This window comes from Micrasema longulum, unplaced genomic scaffold (assembly GCF_059751315.1).
Source record: "Micrasema longulum isolate JH-2025_06_02 unplaced genomic scaffold, ASM5975131v1 h1tg000243l, whole genome shotgun sequence".
Taxonomy (NCBI): domain Eukaryota; kingdom Metazoa; phylum Arthropoda; class Insecta; order Trichoptera; family Brachycentridae; genus Micrasema; species Micrasema longulum.
The window spans coordinates 551124-578061 of record NW_028277448.1 but is presented as its reverse complement, the minus strand read 5'-3'; the positions used below and the strand labels follow the sequence as shown (position 1 = coordinate 578061).

The following is a 26938-nucleotide window of genomic DNA, read 5'->3' as shown; positions in this document are numbered from 1 at the left end:
AAATTAAATACCCAAATCTTCTTACACGACAAAATAAAGTATTTTCTTACATTTTAGTTGGACGATCTCGCGATGTATTTAAAATTGCCAATTTACGTATTGTAACAGAGAATGTGTCAATTGTTATCTTCAATGATAACGAATTTTTGTCATCTTTGATAGTTTTACCCTATAATTGCCAAAAATACAATAAAATCGAAACGAACAAAAAAAACACAAACAATGAAAATAAATTTGAAAACTCTGAACTTTATGAAATTTTCACAATCTAGCTACCTATATTCTATATTTTATCTATGCATTTCTCTTTGGCTCTAAAATCTGCAGGAGGAAAATTCTGTCGAAAAGTCAATTTAGAGTTACGTAAATTCATTGACTGGCGAAGCATATTAAAATGGCCAGTAATTTGCTTAAATTTTCTAGCGTATTACGCTCTGCTCCTGGTTCACGATCTCTTCAACGACGGCTGCGATCGCAATCAGCAGCCGAATTCAAGGAGGCCCTTATCAATGTACCCCCGACCAGAGTGACAACATTAGCGAATGGCTTGAGGGTCGCCACCGAAGATTCAGGAGCTGCAACAGCCACCGTCGGTTTGTGGATCGACTCGGGTTCCAGATTCGAAAACTCCGAAAACAATGGAGTCGCTCACTTCTTGGAACATATGGCATTCAAAGGTACAGCGAAACGTTCTCAGACTGACTTAGAATTGGAGGTCGAGAACATGGGCGCACACTTGAATGCCTACACCTCTCGGGAGCAAACTGTGTTTTACGCTAAGTGCTTATCTAAGGATGTACCGAAAGCAGTTGAAATACTCTCCGACATTGTCCAGAACTCGAAACTCGACGAACCCGATATCGAACGAGAACGTGGAGTTATCTTGAGAGAAATGCAAGATGTAGAGAGCAATCTTCAGGAAGTTGTATTCGATTATCTTCACGCCACCGCTTACCAGGGAACTCCATTAGGAAATACTATTCTGGGACCTACCGAGAACATCAAATCTATCACCAAAGGCGATCTTTCCAATTACATTCAGTCCCACTATAAACCAGCCCGTATTGTATTGGCAGCAAGCGGCGGAGTGGAACACAACACACTGACCTGTCTCGCTGAAAAACAGTTTTCCGGTCTGTCCAACGCCTATCCCGGAGAGATCCCTAATTTGATGCCGTGCAGGTTCACTGGATCCGAGATTCGCCACCGTGATGACTCCATGCCTCTAGCGCACATCGCCATCGCTGTGGAGGGGGCCGGCTGGGCCAGCCAGGACAACATTCCCCTCATGGTGGCCAACACCATCATCGGTTCCTGGGACCGCTCCCAGGGCGGCGGCTCCAACAACGCCTCACACGTCGCGCGCGCAGGAGCCTCGGGACTCTGCCACAGTTTCCAGTCCTTCAACACCTGCTACAAGGACACCGGCCTCTGGGGAATCTACTACGTGTGCGAGCCCATGCAGTGCTCGGACATGCTCTACAATATTCAGGGGGAGTGGATGAGGCTGTGTACCTCCGTGACAGATGGGGAGGTGGAACGCGCTAAAAATATTTTGAAGACAAATATGTTGCTGCAGTTGGATGGAACCACTCCCGTATGTGAGGATATCGGGCGCCAGATGTTATGCTACAACCGCCGTATCCCGCTGCATGAGTTGGAGCAGCGTATCAATGCAGTTAGCGCCTCCAATGTGCGCAGCGTTTGCATGAAGTACTTGTATGACCGGTGCCCCGCCGTGGCCTCCATAGGGCCCGTAGAGAACCTGGACGACTACACCCGCATCCGAGCCGGCATGTATTGGTTGAGGGTGTAAATCTATAGTGAATATTTAACTTAGCGCTAATTTTACTCTGAACTTGTATAAAACATTTCCAACATCTTTATCATTGTATCCAAATAAAAAAAGATATTATAAAGGATATCTATTTAATGTGGGGCAACATGTAAATTATTATAAATAAATAATGTCAACAAAATACAATTTTATTTAAACTACGAATGTTTTATCCTTGTTTGCGGGTGGAGCGGGTTTAGTGGCTGAAGTTGGAATGGGTCTAGTAGAGCTGATCTTTCTTTTGCTACTTCCGTAAGGCAATACTTGGTCACTTCCTGCGAGCAGACTTGCTGATGACATCAACACTGACACTTGCTCGGGAGTCGGGCAGCTGGCTATTATTATATCGTCGCTGGAGTAATTCCCGTTATTTAAGATTTGTTCAATTTGCATGTAACTTCCGATAATATTATTCTGAAAGGAAGCGGGAATTCTGTAAATTCTAGATCTATGCAAATAAATAATAATATAATAAGACACTAAAGATTGCTTAAAATAATAATAAATGGTTGCATTTTGACTTCTGTGAAAACGTCACCAAAATGGACTTAAGTAATTTGAAGTAAAACTTATGCAAATTTTTCTTGATTGACTACAGTACATACATATTTATTATCAAACTAGGTTACTTTTCATAGAAAAAAGAACAATAGGTACCCGCATTTTTATTTGGCACATTAATTTTGAGATTTTTTATGGTAAAATAATTTAAAACTAAGCCTAACACACACCAGTCATAATATAACCTAACCATACCGTCACAATAGATTTTCATAGGTCGCAGTGACGTCAGGAGCTTGCATAGCACTGACCCACTACTAAGAACACACACCAGACCAAAGGCCAGTTTCATGCCACCATTGTAATATAATATTTGTGTACTTGTATTTACGCATTGTTATTAAACTACAGCATGAAATAATTGATCAAGTAATTACAAATTAATCACAAATGAAAACATCATCTGGTTTGATCCCTGTACAAAACTAAACTTCATTTGCGTTAATAATATGACAAAGGATGTTTGCGGATTACAGTATTTATCCAATAATATAGCATCATCATTAATTCAAAGAAGCCTATCTTTTATAAAATGTCTTTGCCGTAGGTATATTAGGTTAATTTTGTCAATACATTATTGGAGAATCTATTGTAAACAATGTCTTACTCGAATTGGACGAAACAGTATAAACTCGGTTTCTTTATTAGCCAAATAGAGTTGCATGGAGCGTTGTAAAGGAGCCAGATTACTTTTAATACGGCGTTGGGTTTCCTGTAATACAGCTGCTATCTTCTCGGGAGAAATACGAGTAGAAGTTCCCGGGACTTGAGGTTTTTGTATCTAAAATAATAAAATAACATTGTGTTACAAAACTAAAGTTATAAAAAATAGCAACAATAATTGTTATTCAAATCCTTACATTTTCTATGAAGGTGAGAAGTGGGGCAGCTAAAATTTCAGTAGAGTGCTTTATGAATGTCTCACAAGAAGACTTGAGCTGTCTATCTACATCTTTCCTAGAATCTAATAACATCTCTTTAACTATAGGTGTTCCTTCCAGCAAAAATTCCAGTAATGCATTGTTACTGTTCATTAAAAACAATTGATTTCTTTTTTGTATGAGGCCATAAGCAGCGTTCTTCACTTTACTGAAATCTAATGTTGTTTCTTTCACAGTGAAGTCTACTTGGAATGGCGCTATTTGCTCACGGAGAATCAGAAGGTGCTTGATTTGGAAGAGCTCCCCATCTATATTTGTCTGAAAAAATAAAAAATTACCATCATCACTTAAGTGTGAAAATTGTAAATATTACATTTACATTAGGGTGTCCCAAGTCGTAGGGAACAATTTTTTTGCAAAATCTATGACACATAACCCTCTGTTTTTTTCTATTTGACCATAATTACATAAATCAAAAGTATTATTGCAATAAGATAACGGTAACCCGTGGCGACATAAGATCAACGTTAAACCTAAGATCTCGTATCAATTTCACCGCTCTTTCAGTTTAATTGTTAACTGCTCTAAGCATTGAGATTGTATTTTTGGGTCTAGAAACAAAGCATTACTAGCCCATGAGGCCTTCAATGAATTTCTGAACAAATGTAAGGACATTTGTTCAGAAAACTATCGTTAATTTTAAATCAAGAGAACAATGTCTTGCTTTTGACGTTTATGAAATCATCGATGTTTTTCTCTGAAATAAAAAATAACTTAACAATTGCGTGATATAAAAAAATAGCTAAACAAAAAACTACAAAAATCAATGTATTAAACTAACTATTCAATGAACCACAAAGTTCTTCCTTCGATGTAATGTATCGCTTATGGGTTGAGAATTTTTTTTTTTTTTTTTGTTTGTTTCTTGGCCTACATTATCATTAAAAAGTGACAAGACTGCAACTTCATCAGTCGAATACCATAAATGTTGGCTGAACATCTGTAAAGCAGCTATCGAGATACTTGCTTTAACTGCCAAATGCATTCATGCAATGGTCGTAGATTGTTACAATAAACAAGCAGCCGTCTAACGGTGCTGCCTTGCCTTTCGTGTATAATTTTAGCTAAAAGCTAAATATCTCCACCTAATAATATCACAGAAAGCTCTATAAACTCATAAAGATAGTCATCTCTAAAAACATTGGTGACTTCAGCGCGGTAAAAGTCAAGCAAATTTTCAATTTCGGAAACGGTTAGGAACGATTCCACCGTTTCTCTATAGCACTGTATTTTAATTGGAACCACATTTTCCCAATTATCATTGTTGTTTTTTTAAACCAAATAACTGAACTTGTTATTGCTTGTCTAAATTTGACTTAGAATACGCTGTCAACTCATAATTTTTTGTTTTGCGTACCTTATATATACGTGATTCCACTGTCATATTAATTTATTAAAAGTACATTATCATTACAGTACATTAAGTACATTACAGTACATTATCTTGCAAAACTAGAAATTATTAGCACATTGACTTGCGGGGGTGCGCTCACCTAAGTAACAAACAAACAAACGAACAAAACAAAAAAACTTTTGTTTGTATTTAAAAAATTTAAAAAATTTTTATTTTTAAAAATTGTATTTAGCCAAAGCATCACAAAAAATACAATATATTTTTGATTTTTGTAAATTAGCTCTAGTTTTTTTGACTTTCAACAATAATTTATTCATATTTAAAGCATTATCTTTGTGGTCAAACATTTTTGGTGTCCTGATGAAGAGACAGGTACGTCTCGAAACCGGTAGACATAAAAAAGTTGGTAATTGGTTATATATAAATATTTCATAACATTTAATAATATATTGTTCATGTATATTGATACTCGGTATGTAGAATGAAGGAGTAGTAACATGCCTTTTATTTTGTGACAGTGCAAAGCGCAATATTTGTTTACAGTTGTAGCAATACAATTCTTACTTTATTAGTAGAAATTTGCTGAGCAGCATTAGCCACATTCGATACACATAGAGTCAGCGCTTCTTGGGACAGCCCTTGAAATACTGGTCTCTCCAAACATCGATAGAGACGGGACAAGGTCGCTAGAGTTCTCCGAACTCCAGGGTACCACATGCCATGTAAATCTGCCGGAGAACCTTAAAAAAGACCACTTCATTTAATGGAAAATTTTGGGTCTATGAATTCCGATTAAAACATGATTTAAAGTAAAATAAATTCGTTTTAAATTATGTATATCACTCCCACTTTCATGTCCGTTGATATGCATAATAATCAGTGAGGTAGAAATAAAGAATCAATACTATTCTGCATAAAAATCAATGACTGTAAAACACACTAAAATAAATTGTATTATTTGCAAGAATATGATGTGAAAGTTTTATTTTTTTACCTGCAGGTCTGTATCTGTGGTTTTCATTATTGATATTAGCTACTTCTTGGGATGTCATAGAGCCGAGAGATGCCATAGAAGTATGGGAATCTGATCTTTTTAATGATTGTTCCTGAAGAGACATTGCAATTTGCTGAAAACAGAAACAAAATTAATTGCTCAATTTTCATTTTGTGACAGTATGTATTGCCAAATGAAAGCAGATGTCTTGGTTGATTTTTTCGAAAAATTACCAAATCAACAAGGATTTTTTTAGATTATTGAGAACAATGCCTACTAAGCGAATTTCAAAATAAAATTAAATCTTCTAATCTGAAAGTTAAATCTTCTAATTCTTCTAAAATTAAATCTTCTAATTCATTCTAGCAAATAAAAATGGAATGCACATTTATAATAAAAAAACATAATATTTTGTATAACTTTGTAAACAACATGCTGTAGTGAATATAAATTTTGACAATAAAAACGTGTTATTATGTCCTTATAGTGAATATTAAAAAAAACATGTATTTTAATTCAATATACCTCCATCATTAATAGTTTTTCAGGATAAGCTAAGTCTCCAGGAGCAGGTTTGTAATTCAGAACATCAGATCGAAGACAAACATGGGCTCGGTATGCCAATCTCTCTTGAGAGTCTTGTAATAGCTGCGCAGCAACTCTACCAAATGCGGCAAGTGGCTCAGCTTAAATAATAATACATAATTAGAATTTAAGTTTTTAGGTAGCTTTATTCTAACAGTAAATTTAGTGTTTTAAACCCTAATCTACACGCGCCGCGGCACCGCATGCCGCTTTTTTTCTAAATACACTTTCATACATTTTTCATTTATATTTATCGTACTCAATTATGGTGATTTGATGTATCAAATGTATTTTTGTTGTTTCCTATTTAGTTTTTCTAATCATCCAATTCAATTAGTGTCTCTTTTGAAAACTTTTCAGATCAATGAGAAATGATTTAAAGTAAATTGCGGTAACGAGTGCTGCACGCGTGTACTAAAGTAACTCCCAATCACGCGTGTAGCTAAGGGTTATATATCTTCCCTACTAGATGGAATATTTAAATCTAAATAAATATATAACAAAAAACAAACCATCACGCCGTTTCTCCGTAAGGGTAGGCAGAGAGGATAGAATGCCATATCACCCTGTCGTTACATACAGATCTCGCTATCTCTACATTCATGCATCTTTGCACACGCGCCGATTATTTCGACTTTTGACATATCCATCTTCAAGTATTTGTTGGATTTGTTCATGCCATGTTTTTCTCGGTCTTCCTCAATTTCTGCATCCATCAACTCAGCCTTACATAATGCAAGGGAGTTGAGATTTGTACAGATATAATAATGTTGTCCTCAATTGGATAGGTTAGTAAAAGTTTTAAATACATTGAAAACATCTCTTTTAAATTATATAGCACTGCATTAACAAATCAATAAGAACATTGTACATTCAGCATGTGATAAACTTACGATTGTTATTAACGTGTTCTTCAAGCATCTCTATCTTTAGAATTGTACATAGTTCTGCAAGTGTTTCCAAATGGTTTATGTGAATTATATAGGGCCTCAGGGTGTCATAGAGAGTGTTGCATAGTCCAGATAAATATGAACTGAAACATACAATAATGAATTCAATATGAAATGCAGATTTACATTACTGTTACAATACTTTGTGACGATAATATAAACCTTAAGCTGAGACAACGAATGGTCAAATGTTATATATGGTCTGTCTTACTGTACGGTGTAGAGGCGTGGACTCTAAAAGTTAATATTATAAACCGCCTTGAAGCATTTGAAATGTGGATCCACCGTAGAATGTTAAGAATATCTTGGACCGATATGATAACCAACAATGAAGTATTACGTAGAGCCAATACTAATAGAGATCTATTCACCACTGTTAAGCTCCGTAAGATTTCATATTTTGGCCATGTGTTGAGAGGTGATAAATATGCCATACTTCAGCTTGTCATGAAGGAGAAGATCGAGGGACGTAGAGGGGTCGGAAGAAAACAGCTTTCCTGGCTTCGAAACATCCGAGCATGGACCAGGATTAGAACTAAGGAGGAGCTTTTTTGCACTGCTCAGAATAGGGAAGCTTTCTCCCAAGTAATCGTCAACGTCGGGGGGACCCGACATGACACGTGAAGAAGAAGAAGACTACTACTGTGGATCGCCGCACACGTCTATCCTGACATACATTCCTAACTTCTTCCACATTCATACATCTTGTCATACATGCCCTTGGGTTGTGCCTGCTTGTGACATGACCAGACTTAAGATTTTGGTTTATATGATCATGTCACGTCTTCCTTGGTCGTCCTTATCCCCGTCCTACGTTACCGTTCATTCTCGCCATATACATATGTATATCTTGTTTACCATTCTTTTGTAACCCATTCGTTCTACATGATCAAACCATCTCAGTGACCTTTTCTTAATCTTATAAATTATACCTGTCTTAGATTTGCCTCTTGACTGATTTCATCATTCGGAACCCTTTCATACAAGAGATTGCATTTCAACCGCATTACCCTGCTTTCATTCTTCCTCTGCCAGTTCCATGTTTCACTTCCATGGACTAAACCTCCGTTGTGCGCTGCCAGTCTAGCTTTGATTAGCATATTTTTATTAGCAATTACTGTGCTTAGTGCACTGTTCATTTTGTTGCCTGCATTCACTCACCTTTGAACATATTTTTCTACTCTTCCATCTTTTCTACTCTCCCAGATATGAAAATTCTTCTATTTGTTTTGCAAATCAACAGATGCGCAGAAAAGTTTTTGACTTTTTTCGCAAAACTTCTTTGTTAGCATTCGTAGCGCAAAAATTTGATCAGTACATCCACGTTCATTGATAAAGGCTACTTGCATGTTCCACACTTTATCTTTCGTCACCTTTCTTACAATCTCAATTATAATTTTCCCATACAGTTTACCGAGTAAACTTGGAATATAATTTATTAAAAAATCTAATCATTTGAGTAAAATAAATATTTTAACATTATAAATGCATTATTAAAAAAATATAAACCATTTACAAGTAAAACAAATTTATAAAATCCAATTAAGACGTAATATTGAATAAATAATAACACAAATACCAATTCTGGTATTAAAATACAGGTACTAGGTAACGCAGGCCAGAAAGGAGACACTATCTCACATAAACATATTTTGGATAAGAGAGGCAACATAATAGGAATTTTAATGGTAGGTTTTTTTTTTTAAAAAAAAAGAGAAATACTTGAGTTCTTATTATTTACTCAAATATTTAAATTTTCAGACCATTTCCTAAAAGTCGTAAATAACTTGTGCTGGAAAAATGGAAATCAAGTTGTGGTAGAGTGGGATTTGAACCTCGGACCTTTGGCCTGTGAGTCCACAATACTACCACGGGACCACAACCCGGTTCAAAAACTTTTAAACAGTAAAACTCTTTTATTATTGAGATTAAAATCTAAATCGTAAAACGAAAAAAAATATTTTACCCATTAAAACAACAATAAAGAAACTAAATACAAATAAAACTTTAGTAATAGTTTCTGAAACACTATTGTTCCCTTGTAAAGTTTATAAATTTTTATATACTCTATAACAGGTTGAGTTTGTAAAACCAGCAAGTTGAGATAAGTTTAAATATTTTTTAAGTTAGCATTTCAAGTATTGATTATATGTTAAGTTTTGAGACATCCTTTATGCTTTTATTTTAATTAAAGACGGAATTTTTATAAATAAATTACATAGTATTGCATTTATAAACTAAATTGGAATACAATTTAGGATTTTAAAAAACAATGGGCAAAAAAGCGTGGGTGCTAAATAAAGTAATGATGGCAATATGTTCAACAGTATTTTTGTTTTATTTTTAAACACACTTACGTAAGTAGTGAAGAGGGTTGAGTAAAAAATTGGAAAAAGAGATCCCATTCATCTTGTGAAATGTGAATGAGGAAGGAACATGCGGAGCGCATCAGCGTACAATGGTCTCCCTTGTGGTTATCTGTCAGCTCCTTGATGGCATTTTCTACTCCCCCCCAAATCACTTGGGCTCTTTGTGAGAGGTAACATTGCTGACAGTCGTTAAGAAGATTCGCATACCTATAATATCACTATCATTATTTTACAAGTATAATGGTCAAGTAATTCATTTCCACATACAATCTATGCTGTTTTTGCATGGTATAATAATATTATGTTTTAAAAAAAATAATTCTTTAATGGACTATCAAACGAGGGAATTGAAAAATATAATAAATTATGTATCATATTATCAGCACTATGAGTTTTTTAAAGTTTTGAATTTTTTAAATTACTCCGCCAGTGACGTATTAAGTTCTCATCTGTCATATCTATCGATTGGTCTATTAGCTTTCCCGTAGTACTGAACTTCCTTATTCAAAACAACTACAATCTAACAGTTTTAAAAGCAGTAGAAAATAATGCTGGCAATAAGCTATCAAATCAATAAACATCCTTTAAAACTTAAATTTAAAATGGCTAAAGTTTAGTTTTTAAATTACATAATTGTGCTGGATTTCATAACTCTGGATTAACTGCAAGTAGTGTAATTAAAGACAGATGGAAAATAGTCACAAAAAATATTTAAAAGGGCTTAGGTATTACATGATTTGGTCTGATTTATAAATGAATAAACTCCACTATATGGTACTGAACTTAAAAAATAAAAGTAAATAAGGAAAATTATTAAAAATATTTTTTTTTAAATCACAAATGGCGTACATAATGACCAAAAAATCGACACCATATTTACAGTCATCCTTAAAACAGTGAGGAGAAATCTTAAGTTAAATTTGTATTTAATGTTTGCATCATTATAAAAAAATATTAAAAAAATTGTTCATTAATCCAGAAACATAACAACAAAAAAGACATAATTAGATGACACAATTTTAAAATTATACATAGAGATGAGGTAGCTGTTTCAAAACCTGCACCAATATATTTATATATAAAATCACAGAGCAATAAAAAAAAACATGATAAACGTTACTCACTCTTCGGTCTTCTCAACCCTTTCCTCCACTTCCTTCAAAATATCTTTCAGTTTTGGCGCAGCAGCTTGAAACTTTCCGAAGAATAAAGCGAATGCAGTGTCAGCTGTCGGATTGGGTGGAACCAACTCATTAGGTTGTGACGAAGCTCCATCAAGTTGCGGGCGAGGAGTCAAAACTTGTTCCGTGGCGTGAGTAAGAATATGGTTCACATAAGAGCGAATCAGGTTCACAGCTCGTGAAAGGCAGTGTCGGTATTTTACAAGGTATGTATGTGATTCTTTATAGTTCGGCTGAAATGTTTAAAACTTAAGGGCACGAAATACGCAAACAAAGTATACTGTGGATGTAACTACTGGCATATATCAAAGTGTTAAAATATTTTTTAAATATGCTAAGAAAAAAAAGTAAAGTTTACTATAAATATACTTTTATTTCTATACGTAATACGTGAACACAGATACCTAAATATGGTCAAAATGCTAAAGATAATAATATGAAAAACGTTATAAAGCCAAAAAAAAATTAAAGAAATTCGAGTATTTGTTCTGTCATATACTTAAATATTAAATTAAAATTTTCATTGATTTTGTCGTCAGATATTTTCGCATAAATTTGTATGATGTGAACTGATAAAATAATTATTTACTATTGAATGCAAATAGTCTTTAAAAAAATTAGCTTGAGATAAACATTGGAGCCAAATGGATGTTGCGGCGCTTGAAGTATTGTTGGTACATTTACCTATGAAAAAGTTTTTTTGTTCATCATATAAAATACCTAACTCATGTATGGTCGCTAACCTACTTCCTCACCTCAGTATAAGTTAATTGTTTTAATTTTTAAAAAAATAATTTAAAAAAGGTTACAGTTCATATATTTTTTATGCGTATTTCAATTTATATAGATAATATAATTTATAGTATTATGTAGTATCTTTTTAACACAATATTTGTATAAATTTTATATTGAGTTGGGTTAGATTTTTTGTATTTACGATAATTATAATTTGATACCTAAGTAATTTAGTGTTAATAAGCATTTTTAATATTATAACTAATAATACAAACTTGTTGTGACTTAATAGAAAAGGGATTAAAAATAAACATAAAATAATACTTTCACATTCTGCAGTTTAAAGAAGATTGTTGATCTTAAAAAAAAACACTTAATTGTTCGATTTTAAACAATGTGTTATAATTACACTGCATTCATTAAAACTTTTAAAGTATGAATGCACAATCATGAAAAATGATTATGTTGATGATTTAAACTATTAAACTTTTTTATTCTTTGGGAAGAATAAAGAAATAAGAGAAAGGACGCAGCAAAGTCCGGTGACAACTGTCATCCAGAGGAGGTGATACGGTTGGCTGGGCCACATACTGTGGATGCCTCCTGAGAGCTTTAACCAGGCGTGCCTACTTTACAAGGCATCAGGTTCTCGAAGTTTTGGATGTCCGCTGCTGACTGTTCATCGGCAGTTCGTGTCAGAACTACAGGACGCAAACCTGACTTGGGAGGATACACAGCAACTGTCAGCTGACAGAGATGGCTGGCGGCTCTTTGTGGACACCATAAGCACAAGAAAAAAAACAGATATAGAATGATGCTGAAACTATTTTAGGCTTTTGTTTTCTCCAAGCAAGGTTTACACGTGAAGATTACTTTCAAACACGTCAAAATCCAAAATCTTAAAATAGTGAGAAATGAATTGAATCTTATTCAGAATAATTTGTTTACAATAAATATAACAATGTCAGTTCAAAATATGGCTTTATTTGCAAGAATCTGACTTTCAAATTAATGGTTATGTTGCAAATATGGCAACCTCTACTTGAGTATTGCAAAGATGGCAATCTCCAAAATCAAACCTATTATTTCTTGACATAATCATGATTATTTCATAACCAGTTACATATAAAATAGTAACTGGTTAAAATAAAAATTTGAAATATAAAAAAAAAGTTGAAGCTATTATTGTTATAAGTTTTTTGTGATTTGCTCAAAATAAAGGAAGATGGATTTTTCCGGGTTAGCAAATAGTACCCTCACATGTTTATTTACAGTTATAATAAAGCTGGAATATGTCATGTGTGCCTGTTCTAAATTACGGAAAAATTATTAATTAGTTCATTTAAACTTACATTGGTTTTCAGATAATCCATGCAATCATCTATTTTAGTTAAAATAGTGAAAAAGGCTTCGCTGGAGACAGAAAGTGTAGGACTATTTAAACGTTGAGATAAATTTTCCACTTGAAGGAAGAAGTGTAATTTCTTCTTTATTTCTTCACTTATGGAATGTAATAACATCTGATCGGCTAGCAGCTGCTCACTAACGGAATGCAGAGCGTTAGTTTTGGTAGAAACTAAGTTATACTCCTCAGATAATTTATTGAAGTCATCCAATGACGCATCGACCTAAAGAAAGTAATATTACAAAATAAAATTTTAAATTGCATGATTCTTCAACGCTCCAAAGTAAAATGTTTAGATGTTTTGTAGTTTTTGTTACCTGTTCCAAGAGTGTATCACATTCATTCTTACGCTCTTCTAGCTGTTTCCAGTAACTTAAATAAGGAGCATCTTCTCCCGTCAACAAGGACTGTTCTAGACCTTCGTACCATTCTAAAAATTGCTGAGTACTTTCAATATTACTCACGTGAATTGAGTTTGAGTTAACGCTATCTGGCTGTAAAGGTTCTTTTTCTTGCTCCTGAGGAAACTACATATACCAAATATAATTTTAAAAACTTTAAGTTATAATAAATTGAAAATAAGAATATAGATGCAGCTATTTGATTGTCATTAAAACCATTTGTAATAAACTTATTACTTACTTCATCATGAATAAGCATATTCTTATACTCTTCGGACATATCGAAAATAACATCTCTCTGTAGATTTGTTAGGGGGGCCAGCGGTTCATTTTGCAATTCCCACTGTAGCAATTTACTTTGAATCTTTTTCATATTTATGTTTTCCATCTTCGATATTACTACGTCGACCATCAGTTTGTGACACTTAATTTGACACTTTGACAGCGAGCTGTCTTGTTGCCAGTACTAAAAAATAAAAAAATACTAATACTAAGCGTTTCACAAAGGTACCTTGTTACAACTAACAATTTTACCAATAATTTTCTAAAAAGTTGCTGTTCAAGCAAGGTTTTTTAATTTTTGTTATGTATACAATAAATATTTTAATTTTCATTGTTATTAATTATTGTTATAATTTGAGATTTTTTTTCCAATGTAGGAAGTTCAGTGCTACGAGAAATCGGACATCAAAACTGTTTTCTCACGCTCGGAAAAAATTAGAGCATTTAATTATACAACAAAATATCTAAAAAATGTACGAAAAAAATCATATAAATGGACTATATTGAACTATGTCACAAGTTTTTCCGAATAAACCAACGATAAAGTGTTGTGATAGGTTTTCGGGTTGCCTACTCACCAATCAGCAGAACTCACAGACTAGAACTTGTGGCGTCACTGGCAGAGTAATTCATAAATCAAAAGTACAAGTAAATCATAGAGCTGATAATACGAAACATATAAATAAAAGTTTTTTGACTTTGTTTGATAATCTATTTTTTTTTAAACCACTGGACTTCCTCATTGGACTGTTTGTTCAGAATAATAAACTAATTGGGAAAAAATTAACAAATATTTTGATATTTCATGTTAGATATAATTAGATATTAAAGTATGTACATATTAAAATATTTTTTAAAAGCATGAATTTATTTAAGCAAATTAATGACTAGAAAAAAAATGTTTTAAATAAGTCATCGTCACTAGGGACAAAATATACCTACATTATCCAATTGTAACTTTTCTACATTATTGTTGCAGTATAAAATGTTTTCTTTAGTATTTTAGTCATTTGATACATCGACCTGCATTAATGTACGATTTGATATTATTGTAATGTGTTTTTTCTTCAGTAAATAATAAAAAAGTTAGTTTTATCAACTGTAGCGAAGGAAAGGGGTGATTGTGTTGTGCCAGTTTTAATGTTTGTGTTTTTATTCAATATATGTCATTTGCAGCTAAATATTATACATAGATAACCATTCTTCGCATTAGGTAAAAATTCGTTTTGATCTTGTAATCTGGTTTTTATATTACTTCACGCTTTTTGATCATTCAGAGATTTTTTAGTGTACTCGTGTATATTATAATTTACTAATGTAGATTATTATTTGATAAAAAATATAATCGTTAAAATTTTCGGAGTGAAACCTTTTGAATGTACATATTCCGTTTAATTGTATAAATCGTGATTGTGTTAGTAAATTAATTGTCGTGAGTAGGATTAAGACTATCCGTATATACTTCTTCACACGAATGAGATGTTATGATATCACGTGCGGATCACTAAAAATATGATCAATAATTATAAAATCTTCATTTAATGTGTACAATAAGTAATTTCAATGTCTGATCATTATCATCGCATTAATCATTGACAAGTGAATCATTATTTATGATGAAAAAAAGTATTTACAATCACGAAACTTGTCACAATAAGTTCAGAAGCTCGAATGGTATGGTTTGATATTTTACAGAGTTCCCTTCAACTTTGTTTCAATAAAAACCAAATAATATAAAAGTGGCATAGCCACGATCAACTCAATAATCAATAGTCACTCGGTTTATCCAGGTCATTTCCTTTTTCGGAGCACGTAAAATACTAATCCTGTTAGCATTATAATTTATTTGGTACCTACTCATTCTTTTGTACTGCGAGAAGCGTTTTGACATTTATTTTGGCGGGATACCTACTGGGAAAACTTTTCCGTGAGACAGTGATAAAATTATAGAAAAGCGGTGGTCTGGTTGCATTCTTGTCGGCCTTGTGAGGTTTGATGGGCTCTGCAGTAGTGCGTTCAGCGGTGACCTACAGACGTGCTGCACGGCAGATCATGAGTTCGACCCCGGAGCGCGGCCCTTCTGCGGCGAGCAACCCAACAGCGGAAGACAATACGGATGCAGATATCGAGAGTCTTTCAGAGGCACAAAGCAGTCAAATAACGGTGAGTAATTTTAAACATTTAAATGTATTTAAACGTGTATCACAAATTGTGTAGTTTTTTATAATGATTTTGGAAAAATCATTTGTTTTTCACGTATAAACATCCTGATTTGAATTTAAATAGTACACTCTATATTTATTTGTATTTAACCCCATTCTGTGCGCTAACACACGCGGAATCCTCGTAGATGCAGTTCGATTATTTAATTAGTAGGTACCTACCCACCATAAGGTACAGAAAAAGTTCTGTCACATTATCCTTAGTTTACGCGATAGTTAATATTGTCTTATTAGTTACCAATGAAACAATACCTGATTTTACCCGTGGAGTTTTGCTATCTTATCTGAAGATAATTCGTATGTGCTCGATGTCGTAAAAGTGATAACAAATTACCTATTAGGTTTTTATTATTAATATAATTTGTCATAAAAAAATAATCGTGCTTTTTAAAATTAAAATTTCTAAATTCACGTGTTATTTTATGCGGAGAAATAAAAACATTTGGGTGGGTGTTTAATGATCGATGTTACATGGCGGCCTCCGTGGTGTAGTGGTCAAGACGCTTGACTCACGCACGGAAGGTTCCGGGTTCGATTCCCGGTGAGAACACAAAAATTAAAATTTTCCTCAAGCCTGGGTGCTCTGTGATGTAATTCACCACTGTAATTAGGCCTCCTGGCCTGTTGTGGTGCAAAAAAAAAAGTAAAATGTAAAATATTGAATGTTTATTTCTAAAAATATTTTACAAGCGATTTCCCACCCCTTTTACGTATTATAAAATAACGTAGATAAATGTAATATTGTGAACCCATGAAAATACATTTTATATTTTATTACTAGGAGTTTTTGAGTCGACATTTTTCTCGTTCATTCAAGTTAGAATGAGGTTAAAAGTCGTAAGCTAACTAAACTTTACAATTAATATAAATATAATTACTTTTTTAAATTGAGAATTTAAAACGGTGCGTCATAAATTAATGGAGATTTCTCAAAGCATAAATTAAATGTTTACCTTAAATGAATAAATGAATTTCTTGGAATAGTAATGTTTATAAACTTGATTTTGTATATTAAATCTCAATAATGTAATTGATGTTGCTTATCTATCTACATTAATTAGATGTATAATACATAATATACGCAAGCTATGTATAATTTACATCAGTCTAAATGTGTAATTAGTTTTTTTTATTGCAATGTTTCATGGTCTCTGGACTAGATCTGAAGCCCAGGACTGATCATTTTGTGTTCACGCAGTACATTATATATATACGCGGTAATAATTGTACCAATTGCATTAAATGTGTTTAAAATATTTTAAATACTATATTTGTTTTACCTAGAAAATGTTTCGTATTGCAGTTCAAATTACATTTCTTTATAATATTTGCAAAATATGGTGTTGCTTAGTAAGCGTGAAAAAGTTAATTGTAAATATTCTATAATATTTAAAGGTATGCTTAAAAAATGAATACTTTATATCTCAACAGAGACAGAGTTCATTTACAAGGTAGCTTGTCAGGTTTGAGCGCCACCTAGTTTAGTGTTTAAAGATAGTCTATGTTATAGGTACTATAAGTAGGTGCGTAGATTTTACGTCACTGTTATCAATATGTATCTTTTTTAGGTGATCCCGTGTATGTTGGATTCGTTCTGACGTTTCGGCTACCATTGCAGGAGCCATCTTCAGGATAAACTGTGTGTTTTGTAGCAAACATGTGTTTATATACTTGTAATTTGTACTGTTTCGCAGTCAGCAGTAGGCACATTCCGTCCTTTTTGTGATGTGTAGTGCCGGAAACCATGTTAAGTTTAATTTCAGCCCGTTGTCATTGTTTATGTTATTTGGGTGTTTGATTGCCCCCTTTATTATTTGTGCACAGTAATTTCTAGGTATATGCAAAAATTTTGGTTCGAATGCGAAAATATGTACTGGGTCTATAAAGTATTCCGCTGTTGCTGATTTTTCAGGGTGCCCAAGTTTGCACGCTATTTTATGTTCGTCAATTATTTTCTTTGCCGTGCGCCTCGTTTGTCCAATGTACACCAGACACTACACATTACATAAATAACACGGAATGTGTTTACTGCCGTTTATTACGAAACGGTACAAACTACTACTGTATAAACAGATATTTTTTCTACAAAACACATTAGTTACCCTGATGGCTCTTGCAATGGTAGCCGAAACATCAGAATGAATCTAACTTACACGGGTACACCTAAAAATATGCATATTGGTAATATAAATACATAACAGAGCCATGAAAGTAAAACGTTTTCCATCTCTGTTGTAACATGTGAGTTAAATAATTATTTCCCTTTTCAAATTTTTTTTTTGTATTTTTCAAATTTTTTCACATAAACATAACAGAAAACATTGTAAAATAATGAGAAAAAAACTCACATAGGCATAGCCTGTCCGTGGATGCAAATGATTTAATCAGTTTTACGGTTCAGCGCGTACACAAAAAAATACACAGTATAAATATTTTAATATAAGAAACAAAAAATGAACCTAAAAGAACAAATGAAAACTCGATGTTTCCCAAAAAACAGTATCTCTAAGAAATTATTGTAATTCATTTATACTATCTAGAGACGGTGGACGTTATATAGTAAGGATTGTCTATATTTTTAATTTTGGTAAAACTTATATGAACGGCATTTGAGTAGATAGTAATATGTTATTGTAGTCATATTAATATTATTGGTAATTTTTATTTTTTATTAATTAATGGTAAGAAAGATACCGTCATGTGAGGTATGTTCGGAAGGTTCTGTATGCGTAATATATCTCGGTAGGTAGTAGGGAATTATTTATTTGACTTAATTTTCTAAAAGTACTTTTTTTTTTTTTTAAATACAGGAGTTGCTTTATTATTTACCTTGCTTATAATAAACAAGGTTTATATTTCAAAAGTGGATTTTTCTTAAATTAAATTTCTGTAAATTTATCTAAACTGTTTGGATCAGGAGGGATATACTAATGTGGGCCAATCAAGAACTTCTCAGCATTTGCTCATGTGGAGAGGAAACCACTTAAAACTCTTCAGGAGAAGCCGGCCTGTTGGCAGTAGTCAACAGGCCTTCCGTTCCACTAGAGGAGTGCTCGGCATTTTCTTCCCTACTTTGGTTTATTTTACCAATTGCCTGCACTATATTGACCATGTAAGATACTGCCTCTCGTGTGAGTTCTTTATTACCTATCACCGATGGGATGTCGCATTGATCTTCACTCAAGCTTCTGCATCGCGCCTCCGGTTGTTGTCTTTGAAAGCTCAAAAGGGGGCAATGCATCAACAAGTGAGGGACATCTTGAGAAGTTTCATCGTCGTATGGGCAGCTGTCGATCTCGGAGAGCTTGAAGCGATGCAGGTAGATCATAAACCCACCATGACCCGTAAGCATCTGGGTGAGCTCTTAGCCAGCATTCTGCATTCTCCTAAAATCATAGGGATAGAAAATGGTAGGGAAAAACATTTTAGTTATACTTCCGGTAGGTTCACTTAAATAACGATCGTTCCAGAGTCTATAAGTACTATTATCTTGTGTTTTTACTAAATTATTTGTTGAAATACTTTTTTTTAATCGGTTCTTTGTAATCCAACTTGAAGTCAAGGCGAAGAAGTATCTAGTAATTAGTAAATGGTTCCTTTTTAATTATGTAGTGCAGAATGCAGAACTGGGATTTCTATGGTACCATTTTAATTAATAATAATATCGGTCTGTAGCAGAGGTCCCTATTTTTCCCCCTGCTTTCCTAATGTTGGTTTTTATAAATTCGTCAACTTCAAATGTGTTTTTAAAACTACACAGAGCTTCTCACTTTGATAGGATTTACTGTACAGTGGAAATTTAAAAATAAAAAATACATTTAGTTTTATAGTTATACAAAAAAATAATAAAAACGACACAAAACGCAAATTAAGTAACATTATAACATTTGAAAAATAAACCAACAAATCAATATATGACATGAAAAGTACTATATATTGCGTTAGGTGGATTATTTGATTTACGGGAAGTCAAAACTTTGGTGACGGCCTGCCTAAATGGGATCCACTCTCATGGACCCTTATTTATATCTCATGCACCCTCAATTTTCTTTTTTACTGACATGGGACCCCTTGCAAGTCGTAATCGACCACTGGGGACCATATAGAACTCGTTTGGAAATGACTGATATGTAGTTAGTATTAAAATTTTAAGACAAATCCCAAATATTCGCTATTTTTATATTACGAGCTTACTAATCATCACCATCGTTTCCTTTCTGGAGTTTATGGTGCTTAGAGTACTGCATTAGTACAAAAATCACCGCGTATCTTGATATTTTTTATTACATGAAGGTAAGATCACCAGTCTTGCGATTCAGGGGCCAGTCCTGGGACTATAAAATCTTCTAGGGTAAAAACACATTTAAAATAAATATTTCAAGTCAACCATGTTAGAAATTGAACCCGAGATTTCTTGAATGGTAGGCAAACGCGCTGATCATTTGACCATTTGCCAACGAGACTAACTCTAGCCTAATAATATGTATGTAGTTCAAATGTAGTAGCATTCTCATGAAGTTGGTAAATATTATTTTCCTAGCTCTTTAGGTTTCCATTCTAAAAAGACAAAAAAACTCACCAATCCCTTTTTAAAAATACCAGGACTATGCAAAGCTTCGTGAAAGGCTGATGATGCGGCAGTGGCCTTGTGTAGAACGTTTATGAATAACTAAGCAGGGGGCCTAGTTCATGTTCATTTAAACGAATACAAATGTTCGTTATCGTTGGGTTTTGGTACCAACGTAGACGTCTAAAAACAAAAAAGCTTGTTTAGAAAGCAACCAACTGCTTTTATCACTTGCATACAAATATTTTGAAAAAAGTGGCAAATACTTTTGTTTTGAACAACATTTTTTAAAAGAATTTCATAAATGTATGTAGTGAAGTATCTGTTATAAAAAATTTTCAACCTTACGATGCAATAATATTCGTATATGCTTTACGGAGTTAAAAATAATTTGATTATTGAAAAATATTTACGAGTACATGAAAATAACATTTTATAAGTATAAACTTATATGTATTTATTTAATATGTAATATATTTTCTTTACTAACTTTGTATACTTTGTGGAAATCTGTTACTAGTTCTGAGTTTATACACTATATCTGTTTGTTGACTATTAATATGTATGTAGAACTGTTGGTTTCCCAAATAAAATTTTAAAAAATAAAATAAAAAATATTCAAAAAATACCTTAATAAAATTTGTATTTCAATTATTTTGCTTGTGTAGCAAAAAAAATGAAATACCTATCTAAAAATAAATTAAAAACTCCTTTAATTCTTTAAGCAGTCATCTAATGTACAAATACATATGTACATATTATATACCTATATATGTACTAAACGCACCAATAACACATGTTAAAAACAACTTTATCATTAATTTTATGTTAAATATTTTGATATAATGTGATGTAAATTAGTTTAATTATATCATTAAATCATTTTGTATTGCGTGTTATTAGAAAATTGCTTTTTTTACTGCCCAAACACCTCAGGCGCCACGCGAGATAAGACTTTGTAGTATCAACATTATAGAACCTAACATCGAACTCAAGAGTCAATTTCATTTCTGAATGTCACATTCGATTAAGTGGAAGTAATAAATGTTGCAAAATTATTAAATTAAACAATATCGGTAAAAAGAAAATCAAAACAAGTTGCGAGTATCGTGAGTGAGAGAGTTAAAGTTGCTTCCTAAGTATTAGGAGCACACGATGATTGAGGAGGTGATAAGGAATCCACGAAGCCGCTCCGAACGAACCCGAAGGAGACAAAAACACATACACCTGTATACGGAAAAGCGAGCACCACGTGTTGTCACCTCAGCTTCTGACGGAGTCGTCGGCCTCCCGAGGGAAATCGTATGTCAAGATGTGGTAAGCGCTTGATTGACATAGTTGACATAACAGTATCTAATAAAAATAGTACTCGAGTCCTTTTCTGATTCTGCTACCCTGGTACTTTAAAAGTTGAATTTCTTATCTAAAAAGTAGTTTCGGTATCTTCACTTAAAAAGGATCACAATTACCTAACTTTAAGTTATTTTAAAGTTTAGATCATTTTTTAAATTGTGTTTTGTCTGTAACTTCGTATTTTATTGTCAATGATAAAGTTTATTATTATTTAACTAATATTTTGAGTCTAACATTTAAATGTTTTAGAAATTGAAACATTTTATAAAATTAGTAATATTTATATCAGTTAAACAACTTTAAAAAAAAAACTGTTTTTGCTTTTCTTCTTTATTCCGGGCTAAAATCTGACACCAGTGCGCCTGTTGTAGGCAAAATTAGTAACATCCTGAAATTCTGAAAACGTAACTTCTCTCTCCTTTCTTATATAATCACATCGTTCTATCAGAGGTAAAATATCGATACATACTAGCAAAAACAGCAGTAAAAATGTAATAATAATTTTTATTCTTGCTCGATTGGATAAATAGTAGAATATCCAACAAGTCATTTAACCAGTACAAAGTATAAATCAATCAGCAAAAAAGATAAAGAAAAACAACAGTCTTATGAAAATTTAACACTTATAAAACAAATAAAGTTTAACATTCAAGAGAAAAAAAAAACGATTTGAAGATTTAAAAACATTGTGTAGAATCTTTGATATTTAAATTATACCCTAGCGTGTGATTTTTGAGTGCATTATGTTTTTTGAAAATATCTAAATCCAATTAATCAGAAATTGTAGAGAGTATTAGTAGTATTCGTCATAGACGAATATGTTGAAACTTGCTTTTTTTGCATAACAGGTTTGCAAAATGATAAATATTTTTTTTTGTTTTATTGTATTTAGGTACGTTTGTGTGATACTAATTAATACTAATGCTAATTGCGTATTCACATTATTAATTTGATATTTTTTAGGAACCTTGTAATCAATCACTCTTGTCATGTTGTTTTTGTTTTCTGAAATTTTTAACATAGTTTACTCCTTATCCTTCATGCAATAGATTGCCTTTTATACGAGCATCCGTAATATAATAAATGTGACGTTAGATATTCCATCCTTATCTTAACACTGATGATAGATTTTATGAAACATTATTGTTGACCTATCTTTTACGCACAAACGAATCAGTAATTCGTGCGTGCTATTTCATAATTATTTTAAGATCAACAACCAACAATGATAAGAATATATCCACTAAACAATGAACGGTATGATTGTTCATTTGACATCACAAACAAATTTCACAAATTCACTTTTAATTTGTCCTAATTATTACGACCTTTATGAACAAATTTGTGTGTGTTTTCTTTAATTAGTCCACAATTGAAATCTGAATACAAACAATGTTTTACAACGAGTTGACAAATGAAGCGTATTTACAAATAAACGTCGTTTATTATTAACACCCGTCTCATTGGAAGTCAGTGGGACTTGAAGCGATTATTACACAATAACGTTGCAACACACAACTGTGCAAAGTTGGCTTGAACAAATATAAAAAAGTTAAGATCGGAGGTGGAGAATGACAATCGCGATGTCCTTATCAAAAGGTACACACTTGGGTTTGATAGTTACCGCTATGCACCAGAGTCGGAACACATTCATTCGATTGTGTAGTACCTTGGACCTAGTTGTACCTAGGTCCTATCGTCATTGTGTGCAATCTAGTAGCTTTTTAAAAAATGTATTGATGATATTTTTTAGGCAATCTACTAGATAAACATCATTTGACAGTTGCTAATTTCAAAGCATTTGAGTGAAATGAAAAAAACGTTTTTCGACCAAAAAAGTCAGTTTTTTTGTTTTATATATGTTACGTTTTCCTCACCCCCTGTATTTTATTATTGTGTAATCGTCATTTTTTTATGATTGGCGAGTAATCTTAGCTTACTATCACATGATTTTTTTTTTGTAAAAACCTAACCTAAAAATAGCTGTTTGGTTATTTCTCACATGCAGTGGGGGTGTTGTACCTTGGTCCTTTAAAATGGTATATACCTTGGACCGGTCCAATACATTACCATATGATTTTTTTCCATTGGTGCATTTCTCTCTTATAACCAATTAGGACAACTTTTCTGGATTCAAATTAATGGGATATTTTTTTATTTACAATTCAGGATCTACATGTCAATCTCAATATATTTTTTTCAGTTTGAATTCATCTTGTTACAATATTGAGTAAAATATTATTTAAAGTTGTTCATTCTTTCACGTACTTATATTTCTTTTGTGTTTAGTAAATCTGAGAAATAAACGCTAATTTGTGTTCGAAATCATTGATTTCCTTAAAATAGTATTTAAAGGTCCAAGGTACAACACGCCTAGGACCAAGGTACATTATATTTTTGTTTAAATAAGATGTTTTTTTTTGCGAACAATTGAAAAAAAATGAATCAAACACAATACACGAGGCGGGATCTCAAAAAATAACATTTGAATTTTATTAAAATTTAATGGGTGCCGAAATAAAACAGAAACGAAAATAAGTGCCCAGCGAATAGGTGTGCTTATTTTATGATTTTTTAATTAATAAAAAAGCCTTTCACTTAATTGGCGGGAAGAATTCTTGAGGTCCGATCCGCCCCTGGACAAAATGATTGAAACCAACTGAAAAAATAATAAACTAGATTCCACACATCGCCGAAATATCTCGTTGAATGTGTGGAACAGTGATCCGCAGTGGTGACATGTCGTTACGGTCCGTAACCGTACTGAGTAGACAGGCCGAGAGTAAAGAGTTCATCTGTCATAGCGCGGATAAGGCGCGACTCTCTGATAGGAGGTATCTTATCAGCCCCCAGTAAACACGGCTGACTGCGCCAGTTTGGTAGAAAAACTCACATAAACTAGAGGCCGGGAAGATCCTGTACTTATTATTTCCACTCACCGAACGGAGAACGTTCGCAGATCCTCCTTGTCAGGTGTTATCGGTGTTCGGCTGTGTACAAATACCGACTCCGTTGGACCGTTATCAGTTTGTGCCTTGTGTTTCGTGCATCGTGCCGGATTCGGAATGGATTTTCTGCCAAGAAAGCAGACCAACGGAGTGAAGGCGGTAAATATAATCGGATTATTGTTACTTTAACATATACATTGAACATAAATGTGAATAAAAAAAAAACATGTGTACATATTTAAATACATAATAAAATTCCATTACTATAACAATTCTAACAAGTAAATATACATAAGTAACCAAAAATATGAACAAAATATACATAAATATGAAAAAGAAAAACATATAGAAAAGTTTAAGAATTATATTGCGAGAGAAGAAAAGAAATCAGACTCGTTTTATAACTATCAAGTCCAGAACCAAATGTATCAATCATCCTTATCTTCATACTGATTACTATGTGATAGTCGGTCCTAGAACTTGCAGAGCAAAAAGGAGATCTGTAACGGATATGTCGACCAGGAACACGAAAACACATCAACTCCAGCAAATCTGGACAGTCAATGAATTAATAAATCACTTTATAAAGAAATATTAGGTCTGTTAGAAGTCTTCTATCGGAGAGTTTTTAAAAAATTGCTAAAGATAGCGATTGATTATAATGAAATAAAGAAGATGGAATATGTAGTTTAATATTAATATATTTTAGAAATTTCTTCTGGACGCGCTCAAATGAATCAGAATGTACACCATAGTGGGGCAACCAGACTGGACAAATATATTCCAAGTATAAAACATTTCGTTTTTGTTATTATAAAAACACGCTATTCTGCTTGGGTATTTTTATATCTAGCAATACTCTAAGTTCAATGAAAGCATTACCATTATCATGGATTTTTGTTATAAAAAACTGACTATAAAAAATATACAAAAAGTGTTTGTTTTAAAATACTACAATTTTTTTATTTTATCATTATAAATCATTTAAATGAATGATATTGATGGAAATAAGACATATTATATCGAATTTTAACATAAAAAATATGTTTAGATAGTAAGTAATTAGTTATCAGTTTCATCGCGTTTGTGACATCTTAAAAAAAAGTTGACTAAACTGAATATATTCCAACCTCAGAAAAGTATTGAAAAGGGTATAGATTCACGCGATGTTTTAATCGATAACTTTTTAGTACATCTAATCGCACCTGTTTTTATCTTTCGTATATTTGACTTTCACCTTCAAATAAATATTTCCAGTCTGGTATTTATGACAAAATATATACCTCCAGCAATCTGGTAAATAAATATACGGTTGAATAATTCTAAATTAACAAATGTAAAAATATCATACGCATTTGAAAAAGAAACAAGAAAATAGGTACGTTAAGATTCCTTAACCATCTTTTCGGTGTCGAAATCATGTGTCAAGGTAAACATTATTTTATTTATTCGAGTGCATACGTTCACGTGATATGTTTATGAATACATCGTTCCAATATCTAATCGTGAAAATAGATAATACCGCAGCGCTTCGCGTAGTAAAAAATAACAGTGTTTAGTATTCAATATTATTACTTATATTTTACTATCATTCAATATTATTTTTATTATTATTATTCAATTGATGCCAAAATCGTCCTTTCTAATTTTCAGTAAATCTACAAACACACGTGTTTATATTATAGCATGCCTGTTTACACAATATGACGTAACATGTGATTTTCACAGGTGAAACAATAAGTGTTCATAATGTTTTTTATTGGAATAACATGTAATTTCAAGAGTGCGTGTAATTTAACATAAATTAATGAGAAAGCTATTTATTGCATGGTTGAGATCCTTTTTTAATTGTGTATAACAAAGGACAGTAGTTGTAATTCTCAACATAGGTCGTTAATTTCTCGGTTTGAAGACATATTCGTTTAGTAGGTCAATGAACGAAGAAAAACTTGACTGCTCAGCGACCCTTTTTGTTTAATTTTTTTATACTTTCAAATTTATGATGCACGTACCATATAAAAAGGGTCTGATACGCTTGCTGCGTTACTGACATATTTTTTAACTGTTAACACTCATCGGTTTGCCGTAGACTAAACTTCCAGCAATGAGCACTAGTAAGGCATCCCACACCGAGTATCCGTGTAGTTAGTTTTACGCTGAACAATATAACAATATACCCTCTCGTCAGCGGAAGCCTCTCAAAAACACCGAGCCGCCAGGGGTCACGGGTAACATACTTCACGGTTACATTTC

General features: G+C 32.8%; 3 protein-coding genes across 5 annotated transcripts in view; 2 read left to right on the top strand and 1 right to left on the bottom strand.

Moving 5' to 3' along the window:
- The first annotated feature begins 265 nt into the window (after positions 1-265).
- On the top strand, positions 266-1979 carry UQCR-C1 (Ubiquinol-cytochrome c reductase core protein 1). Its single transcript, XM_088223608.1, has one exon. The coding sequence runs from the start codon at positions 395-397 to the stop codon at positions 1814-1816; it is 1422 nt and encodes a 473-aa protein (XP_088079734.1). The 5' UTR covers positions 266-394; the 3' UTR covers positions 1817-1979.
- Cog3 (conserved oligomeric Golgi complex subunit 3) lies at positions 351-23257 on the bottom strand. 2 transcript variants are annotated; one of them, XM_088223602.1, is made up of 15 exons: positions 22705-23257; positions 20397-20567; positions 18965-19203; positions 13555-13779; positions 13230-13439; positions 12860-13135; positions 10716-11005; positions 9580-9798; positions 7166-7305; positions 6213-6373; positions 5688-5820; positions 5258-5433; positions 3259-3597; positions 3006-3179; positions 351-2251 (listed from the first exon to the last, which is right to left on the bottom strand). In XM_088223602.1, the coding sequence occupies exons 4-15, from the start codon at positions 13723-13725 to the stop codon at positions 1991-1993; spliced, it is 2550 nt and encodes an 849-aa protein (XP_088079728.1). In that variant the 5' UTR covers positions 13726-13779; positions 18965-19203; positions 20397-20567; positions 22705-23257; the 3' UTR covers positions 351-1990. The 2 variants fall into 2 exon arrangements, with proteins under 2 accessions (XP_088079728.1, XP_088079729.1); XM_088223603.1 differs by lacking the exons at positions 18965-19203; positions 20397-20567; positions 22705-23257 and adding an exon at positions 15980-16044.
- Positions 15633-26938, top strand: part of Rab32 (RAS oncogene family member Rab32) — a 38144-nt gene continuing 26838 nt past the window's right edge. Inside the window, exon 1 of one of the 2 annotated variants that reach the window (XM_088223605.1) lies at positions 15633-15758. In XM_088223605.1, the coding sequence (XP_088079731.1) occupies positions 15648-15758 (111 nt within the window). In that variant the 5' untranslated portion in view covers positions 15633-15647. Of the gene's footprint in view, positions 15759-24457; positions 24845-26938 lie in introns of those variants that run through there. The other variant, XM_088223606.1, reaches the window with a different exon arrangement.